The following is a 19,806-nucleotide window of genomic DNA, read 5'->3' as shown; positions in this document are numbered from 1 at the left end:
AACTAAGTTATGTATTTTCATTATAAGCCAATGTAAAACTAAAATAATTATCCAACACTATTGTCATTATTGAATTGAATTTCTTTTGTTAGTATTAGTATTGATTTGAACTTTGTTTGAGTTACTACATTTATGGCTTATAAAATTTATTTAACATTCAAAAATTTTAAGTCTAAACTTGAAATAATACGTTAAACGATAAAATTGTGAAAAAGTTTAAAAAATATTTATAAATTACATTACAATAAATATTTATATGTATAAAATATTTTTAAAAATTATATAAATATACTATCGGGTTGATTTTGTTTCGATTTGACTTTTTTTAGTTAAAATTAAATCAAATAAATTATGATCATTTTTTTTCTAATATAAAATCATATCCAATTTTTTTTTTTTTTTTTCGCTATTTGACTCGAATAATCAATTTGTCTATTTTGTTTGTAAATACTACTAATAGGCGTTGGAATCACAGTTTCAGCTCGCTGCTTCTCTAATCAGAAGATATATGCGGCATATCTGAACCCTAGCTATACAAAAATCCCAACATAAACACGTGATCCTCTCTCTCTCTCTCTACACTTTTCAGAGACTTCGGCAGCTCACGGAGCAGCAATGGCGGCGGCTACGGTCACTTCTTTCTCCATCTCCTCCTCCACTTCTTCCGCATCCAAATCCCTAAAGCCTGCTCTCTCCGGTAGCTTAGGGTTCCTTTCTTCTTTGTCCCCATCGCTTAAGCCGCTCAAAGCTAAATCTCTTTCCTGTAATAGCTCTCGCTCTAGCTCCGGCGCGTCTCTTAGTGCTCGCATGGTCGCTGCGCCTGCTACTATCAAGGCACCGTTTTCTCTCGATTTTGAAACTTCCGTATTTAAGAAGGAGAAAGTTACCCTTGCTGGTCACGACGAGGTGCATCTCTTCTCCTATCTATATGTATTTCACCTATTACCTCCGTTTCAAAAAGAATGGCGTAGTTAACTGTGTGTAAATTTTGTTTTTTTGGTTATATTTTAGATATTTATAAACTATGGAAAAAACTCAAATTTGCTCTCCATTACACTTTTGGTCTATTGCTTAGCAAATTGTCTTGTAGTTGACCTTGCCATCAACGGAGCTACTACGTGAAATGTGTGGACTTCACGTGTCCAAATTTTTTATAGGAAAAAGGTCCAAATTATCCTACAACTTTTTACTGTGGTTTAAAATTACTTCAAGTTGGAGCTTGTTACTGTTATCTAAATTTCTAAAGGTAGGGATGATGTTAGACAAAAACTTAACAGAGGATAAAATTGTTCAGTTTCGAATAACAAAGGGACAAATTGACCATTTTTCCTTTTTAAAATATTGTTACAAAAACTTCTTTGAAAAACTCAAACAAACAGTCTCGCATTATATTTTTGAAAACTGTGGTAGAAGTACCATATAATTCTGTTTTTTTTGGCGGCGGAAGTATTAGTGTTATTTTTGTTCGGCATATCTGTGATGAAAATGTTTATTTTTGTATGGGGAAGTTCTTGGCTTTAATGTGTAACGTATATTGTTTGGGATTGTGGTGTAGTACATTGTGAGAGGAGGGAGAGATTTGTTCAAGTTGTTGCCGGATGCATTCAAGGGAATCAAGCAGATTGGAGTCATAGGCTGGGGTTCTCAGGTGAAATTTATTGGTTTTGTTTTTATTCAGTTGATTCAATTTGGATATATGTAGGATGTTTCATTCTGAGTGCATAATTGGAATATGAAGTTAATGCGAAGAGAAAGCTTGCTGTTTGAAGCTCAATGAAGTATGAGGGAATAGTATTTTTGAGTGCGATTGGATACCAAGAGTTTAGTTAACTAAAATTTTTGAAAAAGATTTCTCTTTCTATATGTAGAAGTTTAGAATTTTTTTTGTCTCGTTTGCTATTTTTTGAGAGAGGTTCAATCTTTCGGATGTACTTAATAAAAGCAACTTTGAACTACTCATTTTGTTGACTTTTTAGAAATCGTATTTGTTCTCGCCCAGTGTCTGCTCTACGTACTATTTCTAGCATATTTGCTGATAAAGTTTCTCTATTCTAGTATTTCTCGAGAGGATTCGTCCTCCATTCAAAAGTGATGTATTTCACACTGTGCTTCCCTTGATAATCGGTTTTGTCGTTAGATTTCATCTTTAACATAGAAGGTATTTTTTCACTATATATCTGAATACTGTTTTGACTATTGGGCTAGTTTAACTATATAGCATTGAATTATTTTAGCTAAAAATGCAGTTTTTTTTTTTGGGTTTAGGTGAGATTTGATGTTATGCCTCTCTTCTGTTCATGCTTCATTCTTTTTTTTGTCTACATTCAAGTAGCTTAGCGATAACTTCTTATTGGTAGGGACCAGCTCAAGCCCAGAATTTGAGGGATTCTCTTGCAGAAGCAAAATCTGATATAGTTGTTAAGGTAACACTTCATTTTCTTCTGGTTTAGAAGTTGAAGTTGAAACTGGATTTAATCTGGTGTTGATACAGATTAATTCCTCATAGTGTTGAAGCTTATGAAGTAAGAATGTTGGTCTTATGCAGATTGGTTTGAGAAAGGGTTCACACTCCTTTGCTGAGGCCCGTGCTGCTGGGTTTACTGAAGAGAATGGTACCTTAGGGGACATATATGAAACTATCTCTGCCAGTGATCTAGTGCTGCTTTTGATTTCTGATGCAGCTCAGGTTGGCACATTGTTTTAGCCTCATGTTTTTTTCGTGACGACTTGGTAATACTTTTTATTGAAGGCTGCCCTTGACCTGATAGTTCAATGTCTTGCCTAGGATGCTAGATATCTTGTTTTAGTGCTTCCTACTCTTCCAAAGCACGATAAAACTTAGTTTTCGTATGTCAAAAGTCATAACTTTGTGCTTTCTGCTCCCACCACTGGTGATTAGATGTGATTTTGTTGTTTAGTGTATACTTTCACTAAACTTAGTGTTTTCTTTGGGGAGATTTTGAACATTCTAAATAGAATTGATACTAGTTTATTTTGGTTAGCAAAAACACAGATTATTACTGGAATCACGTTTTTCAAATAATATTTCTCCGAGTCATCAATTGATAATCTCGTGTACCAACTGTATCCTTGAACTTGTTATTCAATGGAGTCTATTTAGCTTCAACACATATTTGAACTGAAATAGAGAACTGAAGGATGGAAATTAACAAAAAAGATTAAAGATAAACTTTTTTGACACATTTTACCTCAAGAAAATGGAATTATTGATAGCTTGTCAGACAGTGTATTCCTTCACCGGGTTTGCAGGTAGTGCCAGTTGCTTCACCACTCCTTTTTTTTCTGAATTTTCTGATGTATGTGCAGGCTGACAACTATGAAGAAGTGTTTTCTCACATGAAGCCAAATAGTATTCTTGGTCTTTCGCATGGATTCCTTCTCGGCCATTTGCAGTCATCGGGCCTTGACTTTCCCAAGAACATTAGCGTGATTGCTGTATGTCCCAAGGGTATGGGCCCATCAGTCAGGAGATTATATGTGCAAGGAAAAGAAATCAATGGTGCTGGAATCAATGCAAGTTTTGCAGTTCACCAGGTCTTCCGCGGCCCTTTATAATTCACCCTCTTCTATTTTTCCTCAAAACTCTTGGCTTTTATGTTCTATGAGATGTAATGCCTTTCACTATGTACAGGATATTGATGGAAGGGCCACAGATGTTGCTCTTGGGTGGTCAGTTGCCCTTGGTTCCCCCTTCACATTTGCTACTACCCTAGAACAGGAATACAGAAGTGATATATTTGGAGAGCGAGGTTAGCATGTTTCCGAAGTCTGTTAATTTCACTTACTAAACCAGTATTGTTGAGGTTCACTGGTTTTCTTGTTAGGCATATTACTTGGTGCTGTCCATGGTATTGTTGAGTCATTGTTCAGAAGGTATACCGAAAATGGAATGAGTGAAGAGCTTGCATACAAGAATACTGTTGAGTGCATAACTGGAAACATTTCTAGGACCATATCAACAAAGGTAAAACTTAACTGTTCAATCTTTTGATTTGATGTATCATGTTTAGCAAGATGCTTTTGTAGCTTCTCAAATTGTTCTGAAAGTGTTATATGTGTACTATACATGTTTACTAGGGTATGTTAGCTCTATACAATTCATTTACTGGGGATGAAAAGCGGGAGTTTGCGATTGCATATAGTGCTTCATACTACCCCTGCATGGAGATCTTGTATGAGTGCTATGAAGATGTTGCAACAGGTAGTGAGATCAGGAGTGTTGTCTTGGCAGGGCGCCGCTTTTCTGTAAGTTGATTCTTCATCTTTAGTTTCGTAACAGTTGGTCTCTCTCTCTCTCTCTCTCTCTCTCTCACACACACACACACACACACACACACACACACACACACATATCCTCCCAAAAAAAAAACCCACCGATGATGAGAATAGTGGAGGCTGATTAATTTTTAATCTCCTTGATGGAAACTAGATTGTACTGCCTGTACTACTTAGCTTTTGGTGCTTTTCCCCTACATTTTCGTTTGATCACATGACGAAATTGTGTATCCTAGTGGTGAAACCTAATTATACAGGGGCTTCTGCAGCATTTTGGAAAACTCAAATACTGATTATCAGATGAAGATTATTAACCTTCTTTTTCTGTACATACAGGAGAAAGAGGGATTACCAGCTTTCCCAATGGGCAAAATTGACCAGACAAGAATGTGGAAAGTTGGTGAGCGTGTTCGTGCAACACGACCATCTGGTGATCTGGGTCCTCTGTATCCTTTCACTGCTGGTGTCTACGTCGCATTGATGATGGCCCAGGTTTGCTTTTTATTTCATCCATGTGTTTAATTTTTTTTTTATGTTTGACCCGTAAAAGGACGTCTTGCTGTGTGTATTTTGAGCTGCTGTTGACTTATATCTCCTTAAAACCCTTCTCTTATCTGCTCTCTCTTTAGCTATACAAGCCCTTTTTACCTTCCTCCCAATTTATTTTCATTTCTTTTTTCTGTTTATTCTGGTTTCCTCTTTGCTTCTTTCTCCTTCTGAATATGATAATGGTACATGGATGTTCAACACCTATGGTTTTAGCTAAGTGTGAGAGCATCTCGGTCTTGTTTGATGAAGTTCAGCTTTCTGGAAGAAAAATTTGCTCGAGGTTTTCGCAAAACTCGAACAGGTGGCCTCTTGCAGAAAGCTTCCGGAAGTGCTAAAAAATAAAAACCTGAAAGCTCAGTCGAGAAGGAATATGGGAACTTACCCTAATGTCTTAAAAAAAAAAAAAGCAAAGAGATATGCCCCTATTATGTAACAGATCTTTGTCATCTAACGTTTTGTTCTTTATCAAATGCAAACAGATAGAGATTCTGAGGAAGAAAGGTCATTCTTACTCGGAGATCATAAATGAAAGTGTCATCGAGTCAGTTGATTCCCTGAATCCTTTCATGCATGCACGTGGAGTGTCATTCATGGTTGACAATTGCTCAACAACAGCTCGTTTAGGATCTAGGAAGTGGGCCCCTCGATTTGATTACAACCTCACCCAGCAAGCATTGGTGGCAGTCGACAATAACGCTCCCGTCAATATGGATCTTATGACCAATTTCGTATGTGATCCTGTGCACGAAGCTATTGAAGTTTGTGCCCAATTGAGACCAACAGTTGACATTTCAGTTCCTGCAGATGCTGACTTTGTCCGTCCCGAGCTCAGACAAACTGGCAACTAAAGTTCATTGTATCACTCATCTTTGAGATGGTGATTATTTCTGTGGAACTGGAGGAGTAAGGCTCTGAGTCAGGAGGTTATGTGTAATCTAGTTGAGCATTTTTAGAGGCGAATCATTTCTGTATGCTGTGATTTTTGGAGGGTAAGATCTAAGGAACATATTTCTATTGGTAAATCATAAAAAATTTCAACCTTTTCTTTTGTGGTGGTTAAACTATGTGATCTCTACTTTGGATTCTTATGTAGCTTATGCATATCAACGGGACAATAACACTGCTCAGAATCTCTTTAGCCACGGAAATATTTTCCGAAATCAAAGGTTTAAGTCTAGTTGTATTTACAGGGTGCTCAGAATCTCTTTAGCCACGGAAATATTTTCCGAAATCAAAGGTTTAAGTCTAGTTGTATTTACAGGGTTTCGTTGTGAACAATGATCGAATTTGTTCTTGTTTTTCTTCTTTATTTATCTCTGCAATGTGTTATCTCTTTCCGAGATGATGGAAACCATCAGCATTGTTCCAATAGGCAATAGTGCCAGTCTTGGTGCTGGGCAGGCAACTTGTTACAACTTAGCAAGGACAAAAGTTGCGTGCAGCATATACGTAGATTGTCCGCTTACAAGCAAACTGAACACTAGATCTGATTCTTTTCTCTTTATGCCGAATACTTTGGCATATATATTTCCACTGAGAAAAGAGAAAATGGTGCTTTAGGGTTTTGGTTCAACGGTAAAGAAATAGGGCACAAATGTGTAATAGGTGTATGTCTCGAGTTCTAATCGTGTTGCTAATTAAAGCTTGATATAAAGGGAAGGACTACTTCCATCCCTCGATTCTTATACCAGTGTTGATATTAGCAATTGAATGATGCTCACTTAGCGCTAACATTATAATTCTTTTGGAATGATGCTCACGTTTGTGAAAATTTTAGTAATTTTTGGATATATTTTTCAAATAAAAAATATTGGGTTCCATTGAATTTGTAGCTACTAGGCTACATTTGCCACCTCTTCTTTTGAGCAATATTTTGGAATGAATCTTTTAGCTGAATGTTCAAATTATTACAAGAAAATTAAATTAAGAAAAGTAAGTATAATATACCGAACCACAAGTAAGATTAATGTTGCGAAGCTTACATCCATTAAATTTGTAGATGTTTCCTTTTTATTTTAATTTTACCACCAAAACCATTATCTCTTTTTTCAATGATATAATGGTAAACACAAATCTTAATGAGTTGAATTATAATAATGGTAAAGAAAGAAAAAAAAAAGGATTGTGTTTACTACTTTACTTCCACTCCAGTGGCGGGAAAGTGGACCCCAAAATGCTTTTAGCGTGTTAACATTCTCTTTCATTGCTACTCCTTTATAAATATATCCGGCATACGAAAACTTCAAAATCCACACACTTTCACAAACACGCGAAATCACACGGAGAAACAGAAAGAGACGGAAATGAGTGGAAATGGAGGCAGAACGATGAGCGGAAAAACACAGAAGAAGAAGATTAGCTTAGAGAATTACCTCGATATTATTCACAGTCACAAGCAACTCGATGATCTCAATATCGCTAATCTCAAGGAGGTATATCTCTCTTCTTAATTCCTCTCTGAATTTACAGTGTATTGTATAGTGAATTAGATGCGTTTCTGATCGACTTGCTTGACTATAATTTCCTTTTACCGTTCAGTATTTCAAAAATCGTCGATAAAATACGCTAACATCTGCTTGTTTTGAAGTATTTCTTCACTGTTTCGCAGTTTTACCTAAATTTCATACTCTGTGGCGTCTCTCCTAATTGTTTTTTTTTTATTCTGAGCTTAATAATGTGATTTTTTACAGGAATTTTGTTTATAGTGTTTGTAGTCGCTTTGATGCTTGAAACTGCCAATTTCTATAAATGCGTTATCAATCTGAACTGGTTATCAATCTGTATATATACTGAGATTACTCTACTCTACAGTGTATTGATGTGGTTCCGATCAATTCCTTGACTGTTATTATAATATTTTTGTCGTTCTGTATTTCAAAATCGTTGATAAAATCTGCATAGATCTGCTTGTTATATACAGTAAGTATTTCTTTACTGTTTCGCTGTTTATGTAATTTTCATACTCGGAGGTGAGAATCTCGCCTACTTGTTCTAATCGGAGCTCAATAATGTGAATTTTAAAAGCAAATTTGTTCTTAATTTGTTTGTAGAGTTGTTTTGGTGCATGAAACTGCCAATTACTAAAATGTATTATCAATATGTGCTGTATCTCTGTTCCTTGTGCAATGAGAATATTCCAGATATATAAATCCAGCTTAATCCTTTTCTGTATATATTGATGATTTTTGCAGATCATTAGCATGCACGGATTCAAAAAAATGGAAACTACAAAGGTGAAAATTTACAGATCACAATGTTCTGATTATTTATCATTATAACTAGTTAATGCTTACTCTACCTTGTCGAATTCTGTTTCTAATTGTTTGCACAGAACATTCTAATTGAGGCTGTGAAAACAATGGAGTTCTTGGACCTGGGGCGCTCCACATTACAAGAGGAAATATCATCAGAAGAAGCGTTTGTTTCTGTTGATGAAGCAATCAAAGACCTAACTCAACTCAACTGGCAAGAGTGTTGTGTCGCCTCTCTTCAAACCATTTGTTTTTCTGCTGATGCAGTTGTTAGAGACTACTCAAATCACTGCCACGAGAAGAAGAAGAAGACTAACAACACCGCTTCAGCTTCCTCAATGCCGAATACTATGCTGCCACCAACTGACAAAGAAGGTTTGATCCGCTAGAAAAAGATGTACTGATTTCTCTTATTTCGTTGTTGCATAAGATTTTCACCAGTATTAATAAAATCAAATTGATGTCCAAATACTCCTAGTAGATATACGTAGTAGTGGTTGATGCATATATAGTTGATTGATTGATAGACAACCATGGCAATAGAATTTTAGGAGTGGCTAGGAAATGCAGATTGTGTGGTACAATTCTTTTCCAATTTTCTAACACGTTTCTATCGGATTGCTTTGGTGTAGATTTCCCCAATAGTCATTCAATGTAAGCTTTCTAATACAAAAATCACTTTTTTTTAACACAAAAGTTATTTTAGTAAAACCTAGTCAACAGGAATATAAAAACCAACAACAACATACCCAGTGAAGTTCCACAAGTGAGGTTTGGTGAGGGTAGAGTGTACGCATACCTTACTCCTGCCTAAGGGTGTACATAGACCAGGTTGGTCCGGTTTTTATCAAAATCAAACCAAACCAATTATATCGCTTTGGATTGATTCGGTTTTGTCGGATTTTTCGGATATTTCGGATTTTTTTTTACATGAATATATATTATTTCAATCTTACTTTGTTAAATTTTTTATAAGTAAATATATGTTTAGTAAAAATTGACAAACATATGATCTATTAACATATTCTTATGGGAGAATTTTCTTAGTTACATATGATAGTTACTTTTTAGTCGTCTGACAATAATTTTTCGTTGATGTACACAATAATTAAACATAAAAATCAATATGATGGCTATATAATGGTATGTTCTATTTAATTTTATATTATCGAAATACCACTTTAAATTTGAAAAAAGATATAAGAATTTAATAAATCTTGGCATATGGACATGGAAGAACAAAAAGATTGACGCATTTCACTAACACTTGATAAGAAAGTAATCATATAATTCATTATTTAAAGTTAATAAAAATAGAGCACTTCATATTTAACTAAATATTACATCCCATAAGAGAACCGCAAATATTTCTAGATATTTTTTAAAGAAAATTCTATGAGAAGTCTTAAAAGTATATATAAAAATTATATATATGTCGGTTTGGTTCGGATTTTTTTACTCAATACCAAACCTAATCGGATTTTTTAATCGGTTTGGCTTGACCTTTTGGTTTGGTGCGATTTTTCGGTTCGGTTTGTACACCCTTACTCCTGCCTTTAAAAGACAGATAGACTGTTTCCAATAGACCCTCGGCTTAGGAAGGAGAGAGGGGAGGGGCAATAACAAGCGAACCGATCTGACAACCAAAGCAAAAATACAAAAGTAGCAATAGGTAATGCAATCAGAAAACCGAAACACAAGAGTACAACAAGTAGTAACAGAAAACCTCAACAGGAGTATAAAAGCGACCGAAAAATGTAAATTTTGGCCGGAAAATTAACGTGGCTATTCTAATCATCTAATTCATTTAATATAATGGATTAACACATTTAATGAGGAAGAGTTGAGTTTTAACATGACAAAGCAGTCAACTATTACTCAGGTGCCTACTTCCCTGAAAATTTTATTTATTAATGTTCTTAAAGTTCTAATTTTTTTTACATGCTTAGGTCCTTCAGGTTGCTACTCAAGGTACTGATGTTGAAGATGATGGATATGGTGGTTCTATACTTCTATTCATGGTGATGTTGTTGGTGTTTCTAAGAGAGGCAGGAGCTTGAAGAAAATAAAATAAGTACTACTAGCATTTCCAAGAGGAAAATAAAATAAAGAAAATAGACCTTTGGAATGAACGTATGTTATATTGTCAAAAGAACATGCACTGATTGTTTGTTTCATTTTTGTTACGCTGTCTTGAACCAATAGTATTTCAGTTAGTTACTTATGTAAACAAATATGATCTACCGAAGCCAAAAGCTCAGTAAACTTCACTTTTTTTTTTCGTTTCATATTAGTCACTTTATTACGACATTATAAACGTAGAATTTTCTCATTTTGAAGCAAATGTTAAAAAAAATTCCAAAAGTAGGGATTTATAAAAACGCATAGAAGTGTAATTCTTGATATAAGGAGTGAGATGCAGATACCTTCTCATTCCAGAGTATAATCTACACACCAATGCTATAAAAGAAAGTTTATAGCTTTAAACTAAACGTGAGAGGCGCGAACTATGCTAAACTCAGGATGGATCATAAAGGTATGAGAGACAAGCACAGCTGATATCCTTATTTCAGCTGCGGCTGTCATCTGAAAAATAAAACAACCTACAGAGCAAACCAATCATTTATAAAGACTCAAACGATTCACTATAAATATGACATCCGACAAATGTGAAAACAATCTCCAGCAAGATGCACCCGTAGGTGAAACCAAACAAACAATCGCCTGGATGTGTCATCATCCTCCCCTCTGCAACACGCACATGGTAGGTTCTCTACTCGTTTGCCCATCACTGCAAGCGCACACCAAAATTTAGAACGAGTAGGGAAACTACATTAATACCAAAACATAGACAAAGATGTATAAAGAACCCACCTCGGCATCCTCAACTCCACTCGCTTTGTTTGCAGCATCTCCCCTTCATGCATCTTCTATTCAGAAAGAAAAAAGAGAGATTTTTAATAGCAATAACATGATATATCAGAAAGGTAAGTTTCCTCTTAATGGTAACAAAGAACGAAATATATTCAATTTGGTTGCATTGTTGTAGTGTCATAGAGGACACCTTTGTTATAGCCTTGTCAACTCAAACTATCTGTTACATTGAGCTCATAAACCTTTCTAAAGGGAACAATTTCTAACTGGAAATGAGCCTTCAATTGAAGTGCGCATATATAACTAGAAATGTCAATTTCCTATCTCAATGTCCCAAATACAAGTAGGAGCAGCTGTCTGAATTATACTGAACCCTAGAGAATATAACCAATTAATTCAAGAAGATCACAAAAAGTCTTTACCTGCTAGTTTAAGTAATTTTAACTTCAGAAAGAAAGCAAATAAAAAAATTAAAAGGGGGGGGGGGAGATCTGTCCAGATCCTCAATAATAATCCAACGGTTGATAATACACTGTATGAACAAGAAAAAAACCCTCCAGCTATTAGTATTTTCTAGCCCGATTTTTCCCTTCTCCAATAAAAAAGGACGTGTACCACTCTTCTTTTTGCCCCCTAGTGTTTAATTCCCGAAAATAATGGGCTAACAGTACAGTGCATTCCACGCTGAATACCATCTAAAGGTCGGAATAGATGATTCGTTCAGAGGATATCTCTCATCTGCGATAGGCAACTTAGCACCCACGAAGACTCAAGTTTACCCTAGCAACTATGAGGAGAATAGAGCACGTAGAAAGTTAATGAACCAGCTACTAGTAGATTATGCAAACACCAAAACAACCTTGAGAATATGACTTGCACATACCTGCATCCTCTGGAATGTCAGAAGTCCACAAAGTGAGATTGTCCCTTAAAAGCTGCATAATCAAGGTGCTGTCTTCGTAGGATTCCTCATTAAGGGCATCCAGCTCCGATATTGCTTCATCAAAAGCCTGCTTAGCTAGGTGGCATGCCCTGATGAAAACAAATTCTAATCAACTGAGATGAAAAACATGTTGCGAGTAGACTTCAATTAATGAAAACCACACAAACCTTTCAGGGGAGTTCATTATCTCATAGTAGAAAACAGAGAAATTTAAAGCCAAACCCAGCCGAATGGGATGGGTAGTTGATAATTCAGACTCCACAGTAGTTGTAGCTGTCTGTACACAAGGTTTAGAACGAACAATAAGTGGAAGTAGATACATGTTAGAAAACAAATACAATCACTACACATGTAACATGACGAGAGGGGAATGGCCCTACATCACATTAACAATCAAATTTCATAAGCGAAAAGCCTTTTACTTCCCAACATCCAAGTAACCAAATTGGGGCACAATGCACATAGTGTGCTAGTTGACACAAATTAGTAGATGTTACAAGAAAAATAAGAAATTTGTTGTACACTTAAACATCATGTTTATGCCATGTGCTGCATCATGAAGCTGAAAGAAAACAAAAATAATGCACTAAGGAGCCCTGGTACAAGTGGCATTGTGGCAAAAGACTGAGGCTCCATAGAATATAACTAGCAGTGGCAAAATGGTTAAAAGAAAACAGTTAACCACACATATTATCCACTAAAAAATGGGTTGGATAATGAATTTTTTAAAAATAAATCAAATATGGATAAGAACCATATTATCCATTTAGAAAATGGATAACCAATGAGTAACCAATGGATAACTAAATGGTAAACTAATGGGTTTAACTTTTACATTTGTAAAGCCTCAAATTGGGGGTTTCTCAAGTTTGGGAGACTAGGAATTCTCCCAAAAGTGATCATATTCATGAAGCCATGGATAATATGGTCCGTCAGTTAACCCGTTTTTTTATCCGTATTAAATATGGGTCGGGTCAGATAATTTCTCCGTTTTTTCATTATCCTTTTTCGACCCGCCCGTTTGCCACTCCTAGATATAACCAATAGATCATGGGTATATCAATCTTATAGTCTGTATTTGTTAGCTACATCGTTATCAGCTAGCATGCAGATGTTAACATTTATGTCAACTGTCATGCATCTTAGAAGTTAAAAGGATTGGTTGAAAACCAACAAACAATAAATGCAAACTAATCCAGTAGAATTATTCAAGGAGATTACCACAGCCAAACCTCGATAACAGTCTTCATTCATAAAAAAGTTATCCACTGTATCAAATTCTTCTTTAGCAAATCACGAAGCTAAACATCAACCATTCAATAAAAACCAAATCTCCACTCCCAAAACCTTCTTAGGAGCTTCAGAATTGCAGTGAAGTGTTCCAAAATGAAGACAGCACTCACATCGAGCATGCCGGCCATTGCTTATCTTTCGTCAGATAGGATTAGAGGTAAAATGTTGGATTGAATAACAGTCGTGGATCACATTTTAATAAGACATACCAAAAGTAATTGACCATCTTAAGCGGGATTCTTTCCAAGCCCTGATAGATGAGAGACAAGACAGGATCTTTCTCACGCGTACTACAGTTCAACATAAGCAATACAGTTAAAAAAACTATCCTTCCACATTCGAAATCTCCGACTTTTCCCACTCCACCGAATCAACCTTTTGAAATCTTCTCTTTTGCGTAAAGAACTCGATCTTCAATCAGAATGAATATTTAGACAGTTTCAAATATAAAAGCTATATCTAGAGAGTGAATAGCCTCAATTTAAGTAATCAGACATGGAGCAATCGAGCAGAGCATATGCTAGCACTTACTTTTAGATAAGGATGCTGGCACTCACTAAAAAGGAATCAACCAAGAAATAAGAGGAAGATCACAAGCAACAGACAATATGTATCATTGTATTCTTCTTTATAAATACAGTATAATTTTCTTCTTACATGTTTAAGTAACTGAATACCTGATATGCTTTTAAAGACAGATCAGAAACCTCTTTCTTGTCATTCCCAGTTTTGAACTCTGCAAGGTATCGATAATAATCCCCTTTCCTGCACCAAAAGATAAAGCGAACTAAACGAAAATGAACAACCTATGAAGTTCTGAACTTTCTAAACACCAAACTCAACATTTCTGACTCGAAACAAACTATATAATACAAGGGCCTCACATTTTGTAGTAAAAAACAGTTGATTCTCCAGAAGTACACGATGGAATTAGATGCTCATCAATCACGGTCATGATATTATTGCAAATGTCGGTGAGCTCTGACTCCACTTTTTGCTGGTACTCCTTAATCCGCTTTACGTTCTGCTCATTTCCTCTAGACTCTTCCTTCTGCTCGATGGAAGACAAGATCCTCCACGATGCTCTCCTAGCTCCAACCACATTCTTATAACCAACAGAAAACAAATTCCTCTCCTCCACCGTCAATTCAACATCCATATTTGCAACATTCTTCATCGCATCGACCATCTCTGTAACATATTCTCTAAATATTACATATCAACCAACTGCCTAGAAAATGAATCCTAATTCCATTAGACGACAAAAAGAGTACGGAATAAAATTAAGCAAATCCAATCGGCCATAGAACATATAGAATCTGTTCTGAATGGTTCGGTGAAGAAAAATTTCACTAGTCGAAGTTCTGAACAAAAACTTTTTTGGGTGAAGAATTGTCTTGATTCTTGAAGGACTTCTGCACCAAAAAAATGCTCACCGAGAACTTCAGAAAAGCTACAATCCTTTTTTATTACAGCGGTGTACAGGCCATCTTGCACGCACAACGATTATTACCTCCTAACTCCCACTAACACATTTACCGGGCAACTCTTTACAAAAGCTACAATTATCCATACACTACTTTTCTCTGATGCAAAAAACTTTTTTATCAACAAAAAAATTAACTTCTTCTAAAAGTTGTCCAGACTGCAAAATCTTCGAATACTCTAACACCGTAGCAGCTAGTAGCTCATTGAAACTTGAAATTTTAAAGCATTGAAATTTGATTTTCAATTAAGAAGCTTTAAGCGAATACACAATTACTCTACTTAAGCTCTTAAACAGTATACTTAAAGAACACAAACATTAACTGAGATCTATGCATATAGAGATTTTTTTTTAAAAAAAAGAAGCTTAATTTACATGTAGACAGAAAAAAACTAAGAAGAAAAAAGAGGAATGAAACCCAAACCATCGTAGCGTTCAGCTTGCTCAGCAAGCTTAGCAATGTATACGAAGTTCTCACGTTCACCCATTTCCGATCTCTCTAACGATTTTCTTCTGTGCGTTGAAAAAGGGAAGAATTTTTCACCCTTTTTCTTTGTGGCACTGACAAATGTTCTTACTGGACAATGATTTTTCAGCAGTCAAGACAGAGAGTGATAATATATTAATTAAAAAAGAGGGCTTCGTGAGAGAATAAATGCACTCTTCCTACCTTAACTCTTTTTCCATCAACAATTTAATCCCCCCCCCCCCATCCCCCCCTCCTCCCCCCAAACAATTTATTTTTCATTCACAAAATACTCAAATTTGCAATGAGTGAGTAAAAAAATAAAAAATTGTAATGAATAATTAGGATGAAGGCTAGCACATTTTCATCGTAATCTATGTTAGAAATTAAATACCTTGGATTTTATGTTAGTATCGAAAAAAGAATTAAAAGAAACTCGAAAAAATGGAGAAAAATATAATATAAAACTGATACAACAACAACAACAACAACCCAGTATAATCCCACTAGTGGAGTCTGGGGAGGGTAGTTTGTACGCAGACCTTATCCCTACCCTGGGGTAGAGAGGCTGTTTCCGATAGACCCTCGGCTCCCTCCCTCCAAGAACTCCCCATCTTGCTCTTGGGGTGACTCGAACTCACAACCTCTTGATTGGAAGTGGAGGGTGTAAAACTGATACAATAAGTTAAAATTTCCTCTTGGAACTTAATTTGAAAAATTTGAGAGTTTTGGGTTCGCCATTTACTTTGTAACAATTTCACGCCCTATTGTACAGTGCTATTTAATTTGTATTATTTTTTTAAAAATTATTTAACATGAACCTAATTTTGGTAAACTTCAAACAAGTATGTTTCCCCCTCTTCCGTCTCTCTCCTTCTTTTTCTTCTTAATTGTTTAAACCGTAGATGAAAAAAATCTTTAACGTGAAGATTTGAATAGTGAGTGGAACTTATGTTAGATTTGTTGTTGTTAACTAGAGTAACTCCAGAACATTGAAAACTCACTATTTTTTTACAAAATAAATTTATTAGATTTATTGTTGTTTTGACAAATTAATAATTTAAGTGTGTTGTTTATGGTATGTTAAAATTTATGTTTTAAATTTGAGCTTATTTGGAATAAATTTGAGCGTTGAATCGTGTGTTAGATTGTTGAATGAACAAATTTTTATTTCGAGACAATAAAATTCAGTTTAATATCTGAATTTTTAAAAAAACATCTTAAATGCATGCAAAAAATTAGAAATAATATTTTCGTCTTAAGTTCAACTAATTTTTTGCATGCATTTAAGATGTTTATGCAATCTTTGCACTTAAGATATACTTGAGATATATGCATTTGAAATACAATTAATTTTTTGTATGCACTTTAAGACGTTTTTGTATCTGAATTAATGCACTTCCCCGTTAACTTTGTAGGCCAGCAAAGACTCGACTGGACCAATTCTTGAAAAATTACCCATTACATAATTAAGAACCTATATATGTTAATGTTCTATACACGATCATTTTAAAAAGCTTTTATTCTATAACTAAACTTTAAAATATGATAGCAGACAAGTTACATTTTTACTATATTCGTAATTTTTTTAAAAAAATTGAATTTATATTATAAGTAACATGATTTTGAAAAAATATTTTTTACAGTAATAAATAAATTAAATTTTCCAAGGAAGCTAGCTACCAAAAATTCTCTGTTTCTTCTATATTAATCTCTTGCGCAATGTCTATGTCCATCTTCAACTTAAAGTTTCTTTTAAACAGTTAAAAAAAATAGAAAAAGCCTACAATAATATATTAGTACTGTTTATATTTGTGTTTTTAAATACATATAGCAGGAGAATGATGAACATTTTGATTAATCATAAATATATTAAGTTTGGCTTTGTTAATTATGTGATCTCTTGATCATCAAGCAACTATTTTTTTGAAATTTTAACTGTTACAACTATTTTTTTTTAAAAACAAAAATAAACAGAAATAATCAGTGTTGAACTTGCCAGAAAAGAAAAGCACTTATATTCATCCCCCATTTTTCTTTTTTCTCGTTTTGGCAACAAATAGTTCTATTAATCTATTTTAACAATTATGAAAGTATAATAAAATGAGCAAAAACTGAAGTTGAAAGAGATATAAACGGTCGAGATCATCCCAATGTAGTGCATATTCAATCATTGCAATGTAGTGCATTATTCAAATATTATTAATGGCCTAATTCTGTAAATATTGTTTTCAATGTAGTGCATTATTCAATCTTTGCAACGAAGCTACTACAAATTCTCAATATCTACTGACCACCTTTGGTTTAATTCTATTTAAGAAGTAAAAAAAACAAAAAATGTTAAAATATGAAAGAATTATTAATACTATTTAGATTTGTGTTAAAAGTGAAGTAGATAGAGATAAACGATAGAGATCATCCCATCAAGTATTTGTTCATTTTCCTAACTTGAAAGGGTAAAAAAAATCATCAAAACCTACTCCTAGGCATTATAGGAAAAGACAAGAGTGGGAGCCCCTCCACTTCCAACTAATAAACTGTGAGTTTGACTCACCCAAGAACAATGTGGAGTAATCTTGGAGGGAAAGATTTAAAAAAAAAAAGAAGGCATTATAGGAAACCAACTTTTGTTCCTATAAATTCCTAGCTGCTGCAAACTAAAACCAAAGTCTCCTCACTTTAATTTCCATTCATCTTATAATAATCATGGCGTTTCAACAAAGGGTGACGAAGTGTAGGTGGAAAGCGGAGGCTTCATTGTCTCCTACTACGAATCAACCATCATTTCAAGCATTGAAACTTCACATTATAAAGTTAAGTACAACATTTTGTTGACAGAAGACTAATCAGAATTACTAGAGGAGATTGTTACTGTCTCAAAAGTTCGTCCCATGCCACCTCATATTTCAAACTCCGAGGGCGGCTTTCGTTTATATGACGAAGTTGATGTATTTGACAATGATGGCAAGTGGTTTGGATTCATTTACGGAAAAATTGGGTCTGACTACATTGCTTACTTTCCTATAACTGATGAAGAACTTAAGTATCCACCTGATGTGTTGAGGACTCATCAAGAATGGACTTATAAGGGATCCTACTACGAAGCAACCATCGTTTCACGCATTGGTACTTCACGTTATAAAGTCAGGTACAAGACTCTGTTGACAAAAGACGAATCAGAACTACTAGAGGAGATTGTTACTGACTCAGAAGTTCGTCCCGTGCCACCTCATATTGTAAAACCCGAGGGTGGCTTTCGTTTATACGACGGAGTTGATGTATTTGACAATGATGGTTGGTGGTTTGGATTCATCTACAGAAAAACTGGGTCTGATGACATTGTTTACTTTCCTACAACTAATGAGGAACTTGCGTATCCACATGATGTGTTGAGGGCTCATCAAGAATGGACTTATAAAGGCGAGTGAGGTACTTTTTGAAAAAAGAGTGAAGTAATTCAGAATCGAATCCATAAGCTTACATATAGCTTTGATTTTGAGAAAGGATTTCCTTATGTTCAATATATTAAAGTCTTTGAATTTTATCATTTATAGTTTAATAAAATTTTATTTACATTGTTCAACTAGTCTTATATGTACGACTAGTCTTTTACAATTTTCTTTACATTGTTCAACTAGTCTTGTATGAGTGTTTAATTGCCTAACTTGCTCTGCGTTCTTGACCTAGTATTTGCTTAAAGGGTTTTAATCTTGCTGTAATGTAATAGTACTATTTTTTAAATGTAAATTCAGTTTTTAAGTTGGTTTTATACGAGGTTTTAACTTTTTCAACACCAAACTATCCAATACTCCACATAACACGATAAAAAACGTTAATTTCTCATTTAAGAATATCGTAAAAGTGGAGAGATTTTGGAGGGAGGGAATAAAAAATAAAAAACAAAGGCATTATAGGAAAACAACTTTTGTTGCTATAAATTCTTAGCTGCTGCAAACTAAAACCAGAGTCCTCTCTCTAATTTCCATTCATTTTATAGTAATAATCATGGATTTTCAAAAGGGTGACGAGGTGGAGGTGGAAAGCGGAGAACTAGGCTTCATTGGCTCCTACTACGAAGCAACCATCATTTCAAGCATCGGTACTTCACGTTATAAAGTTAATTACAAGACTCTGTTGACAGAAGACGAATCAGAACTACTAGAGGAGATTGTCACTCCTTCAAGAGTTCGTCCCATACCACCTCATATTGCAAACCCCGTGGGCGACTTTAATTTATACGATGGAATTGATGTATTTGACAATGATGGCTGGTGGTTTGGATTCATTTACGGGAATATTGAGTTTGACTACATTGTTTATTTTCCTACAACTGATGAAGAACTTAAGTATCCACCTGACGTGTTGAGGACTCATCAAGAATGGACTTATAAGGGCAAGTAGAGTGCTTCTTGAGGAAAGGGTGGATTAATTGAGACACATTGAAATTTCGAATTGATAAGCTTCAAATTAATCCTCACTTCGACTATATACATATAGCTTTAGTTTTGAGAAAGAATTTCTTTATGTTCAACATATTGGGCTTTTTTGAATTTTATTGTTTACAGTTTAGTACAACTCTTTCTCTAACAATATTGTTCAACTAGTCCTGTATCTGTAGGAGTGTTTAATTGCATAACTTGCCTACGCT

At 34.8% G+C, this 19,806-nt stretch overlaps 5 protein-coding genes across 7 annotated transcripts; 4 read left to right on the top strand and 1 right to left on the bottom strand.

The window, feature by feature from the left end:
• The first annotated feature begins 478 nt into the window (after positions 1–478).
• On the top strand, positions 479–5,885 carry LOC107775146 (ketol-acid reductoisomerase, chloroplastic). The gene is made up of 10 exons (XM_075242038.1): positions 479–906; positions 1,556–1,648; positions 2,358–2,423; positions 2,546–2,686; positions 3,328–3,555; positions 3,653–3,770; positions 3,846–3,985; positions 4,099–4,266; positions 4,633–4,788; positions 5,325–5,885. The coding sequence occupies exons 1-10, from the start codon at positions 616–618 to the stop codon at positions 5,691–5,693; spliced, it is 1,770 nt and encodes a 589-aa protein (XP_075098139.1). The 5' UTR covers positions 479–615; the 3' UTR covers positions 5,694–5,885.
• A 1,193-nt stretch (positions 5,886–7,078) lies between these two features.
• LOC107759105 (uncharacterized) lies at positions 7,079–10,398 on the top strand. Of its 2 annotated transcripts, none has more exons than XM_016576979.2 (4): positions 7,079–7,277; positions 8,037–8,078; positions 8,177–8,471; positions 10,046–10,398. In XM_016576979.2, the coding sequence occupies exons 1-4, from the start codon at positions 7,149–7,151 to the stop codon at positions 10,072–10,074; spliced, it is 495 nt and encodes a 164-aa protein (XP_016432465.1). In that variant the 5' UTR covers positions 7,079–7,148; the 3' UTR covers positions 10,075–10,398. The 2 variants fall into 2 exon arrangements, with proteins under 2 accessions (XP_016432465.1, XP_075097779.1); XM_075241678.1 differs by having other exon boundaries at positions 10,055–10,089.
• A 69-nt stretch (positions 10,399–10,467) lies between these two features.
• LOC107759102 (14-3-3 protein 9) lies at positions 10,468–15,360 on the bottom strand. Of its 2 annotated transcripts, none has more exons than XM_016576976.2 (7): positions 15,117–15,360; positions 14,091–14,397; positions 13,884–13,971; positions 12,081–12,190; positions 11,854–12,002; positions 10,971–11,026; positions 10,468–10,887 (listed from the first exon to the last, which is right to left on the bottom strand). In XM_016576976.2, exons 1-6 carry the CDS (start codon positions 15,178–15,180, stop codon positions 11,016–11,018), a joined length of 729 nt encoding a protein of 242 aa, XP_016432462.1. In that variant the 5' UTR covers positions 15,181–15,360; the 3' UTR covers positions 10,468–10,887; positions 10,971–11,015. The 2 variants fall into 2 exon arrangements, with proteins under 2 accessions (XP_016432462.1, XP_016432463.1); XM_016576977.2 differs by having other exon boundaries at positions 10,971–11,023.
• A 2,689-nt stretch (positions 15,361–18,049) lies between these two features.
• LOC142175319 (protein AGENET DOMAIN (AGD)-CONTAINING P1-like) lies at positions 18,050–18,586 on the top strand. Its single transcript, XM_075241904.1, has one exon. The coding sequence runs from the start codon at positions 18,050–18,052 to the stop codon at positions 18,584–18,586; it is 537 nt and encodes a 178-aa protein (XP_075098005.1).
• Positions 18,587–19,163: 577 nt separating this feature from the next.
• LOC107759101 (protein AGENET DOMAIN (AGD)-CONTAINING P1-like) lies at positions 19,164–19,559 on the top strand. The gene has a single exon (XM_016576975.1). It carries the CDS (start codon positions 19,164–19,166, stop codon positions 19,557–19,559), a length of 396 nt encoding a protein of 131 aa, XP_016432461.1.
• The last annotated feature ends 247 nt before the right edge of the window (positions 19,560–19,806 follow it).

The sequence above is a fragment of the Nicotiana tabacum genome, chromosome 21 (assembly GCF_000715075.1).
Source record: "Nicotiana tabacum cultivar K326 chromosome 21, ASM71507v2, whole genome shotgun sequence".
NCBI lineage: Eukaryota > Viridiplantae > Streptophyta > Magnoliopsida > Solanales > Solanaceae > Nicotiana > Nicotiana tabacum.
This window is presented reverse-complemented; position numbering and strand designations above follow the sequence as displayed.

What these genes read in the sequence shown, in the direction of transcription:
- LOC107775146 (XM_075242038.1), top strand. Translation starts at nt 616, where the DNA reads ATGGCGGCGGCTACGGTCACTTCTTTCTCCATCTCCTCCTCCACTTCT. An exon ending in TGATTTCTGATGCAGCTCAG is followed by an intron (nt 2,687 to 3,327) that starts GTTGGCACATTG and finishes ATGTATGTGCAG; the next exon opens with GCTGACAACTATGAAGAAGT. An exon ending in TGATATATTTGGAGAGCGAG is followed by an intron (nt 3,771 to 3,845) that starts GTTAGCATGTTT and finishes TTTTCTTGTTAG; the next exon opens with GCATATTACTTGGTGCTGTC.
- LOC107759105 (XM_016576979.2), top strand. Translation starts at nt 7,149, where the DNA reads ATGAGTGGAAATGGAGGCAGAACGATGAGCGGAAAAACACAGAAGAAG. An exon ending in AAAAAATGGAAACTACAAAG is followed by an intron (nt 8,079 to 8,176) that starts GTGAAAATTTAC and finishes TTGTTTGCACAG; the next exon opens with AACATTCTAATTGAGGCTGT. An exon ending in GCCACCAACTGACAAAGAAG is followed by an intron (nt 8,472 to 10,045) that starts GTTTGATCCGCT and finishes TTACATGCTTAG; the next exon opens with GTCCTTCAGGTTGCTACTCA.
- LOC107759102 (XM_016576976.2), bottom strand. Translation starts at nt 15,180, where the DNA reads ATGGGTGAACGTGAGAACTTCGTATACATTGCTAAGCTTGCTGAGCAA. An exon ending in GCAAGCTGAACGCTACGATG is followed by an intron (nt 14,398 to 15,116) that starts GTTTGGGTTTCA and finishes AATATGTTACAG; the next exon opens with AGATGGTCGATGCGATGAAG. An exon ending in ACTGTTTTTTACTACAAAAT is followed by an intron (nt 13,972 to 14,090) that starts GTGAGGCCCTTG and finishes CTTTTGGTGCAG; the next exon opens with GAAAGGGGATTATTATCGAT.
- LOC142175319 (XM_075241904.1), top strand. Translation starts at nt 18,050, where the DNA reads ATGCCACCTCATATTTCAAACTCCGAGGGCGGCTTTCGTTTATATGAC.
- LOC107759101 (XM_016576975.1), top strand. Translation starts at nt 19,164, where the DNA reads ATGGATTTTCAAAAGGGTGACGAGGTGGAGGTGGAAAGCGGAGAACTA.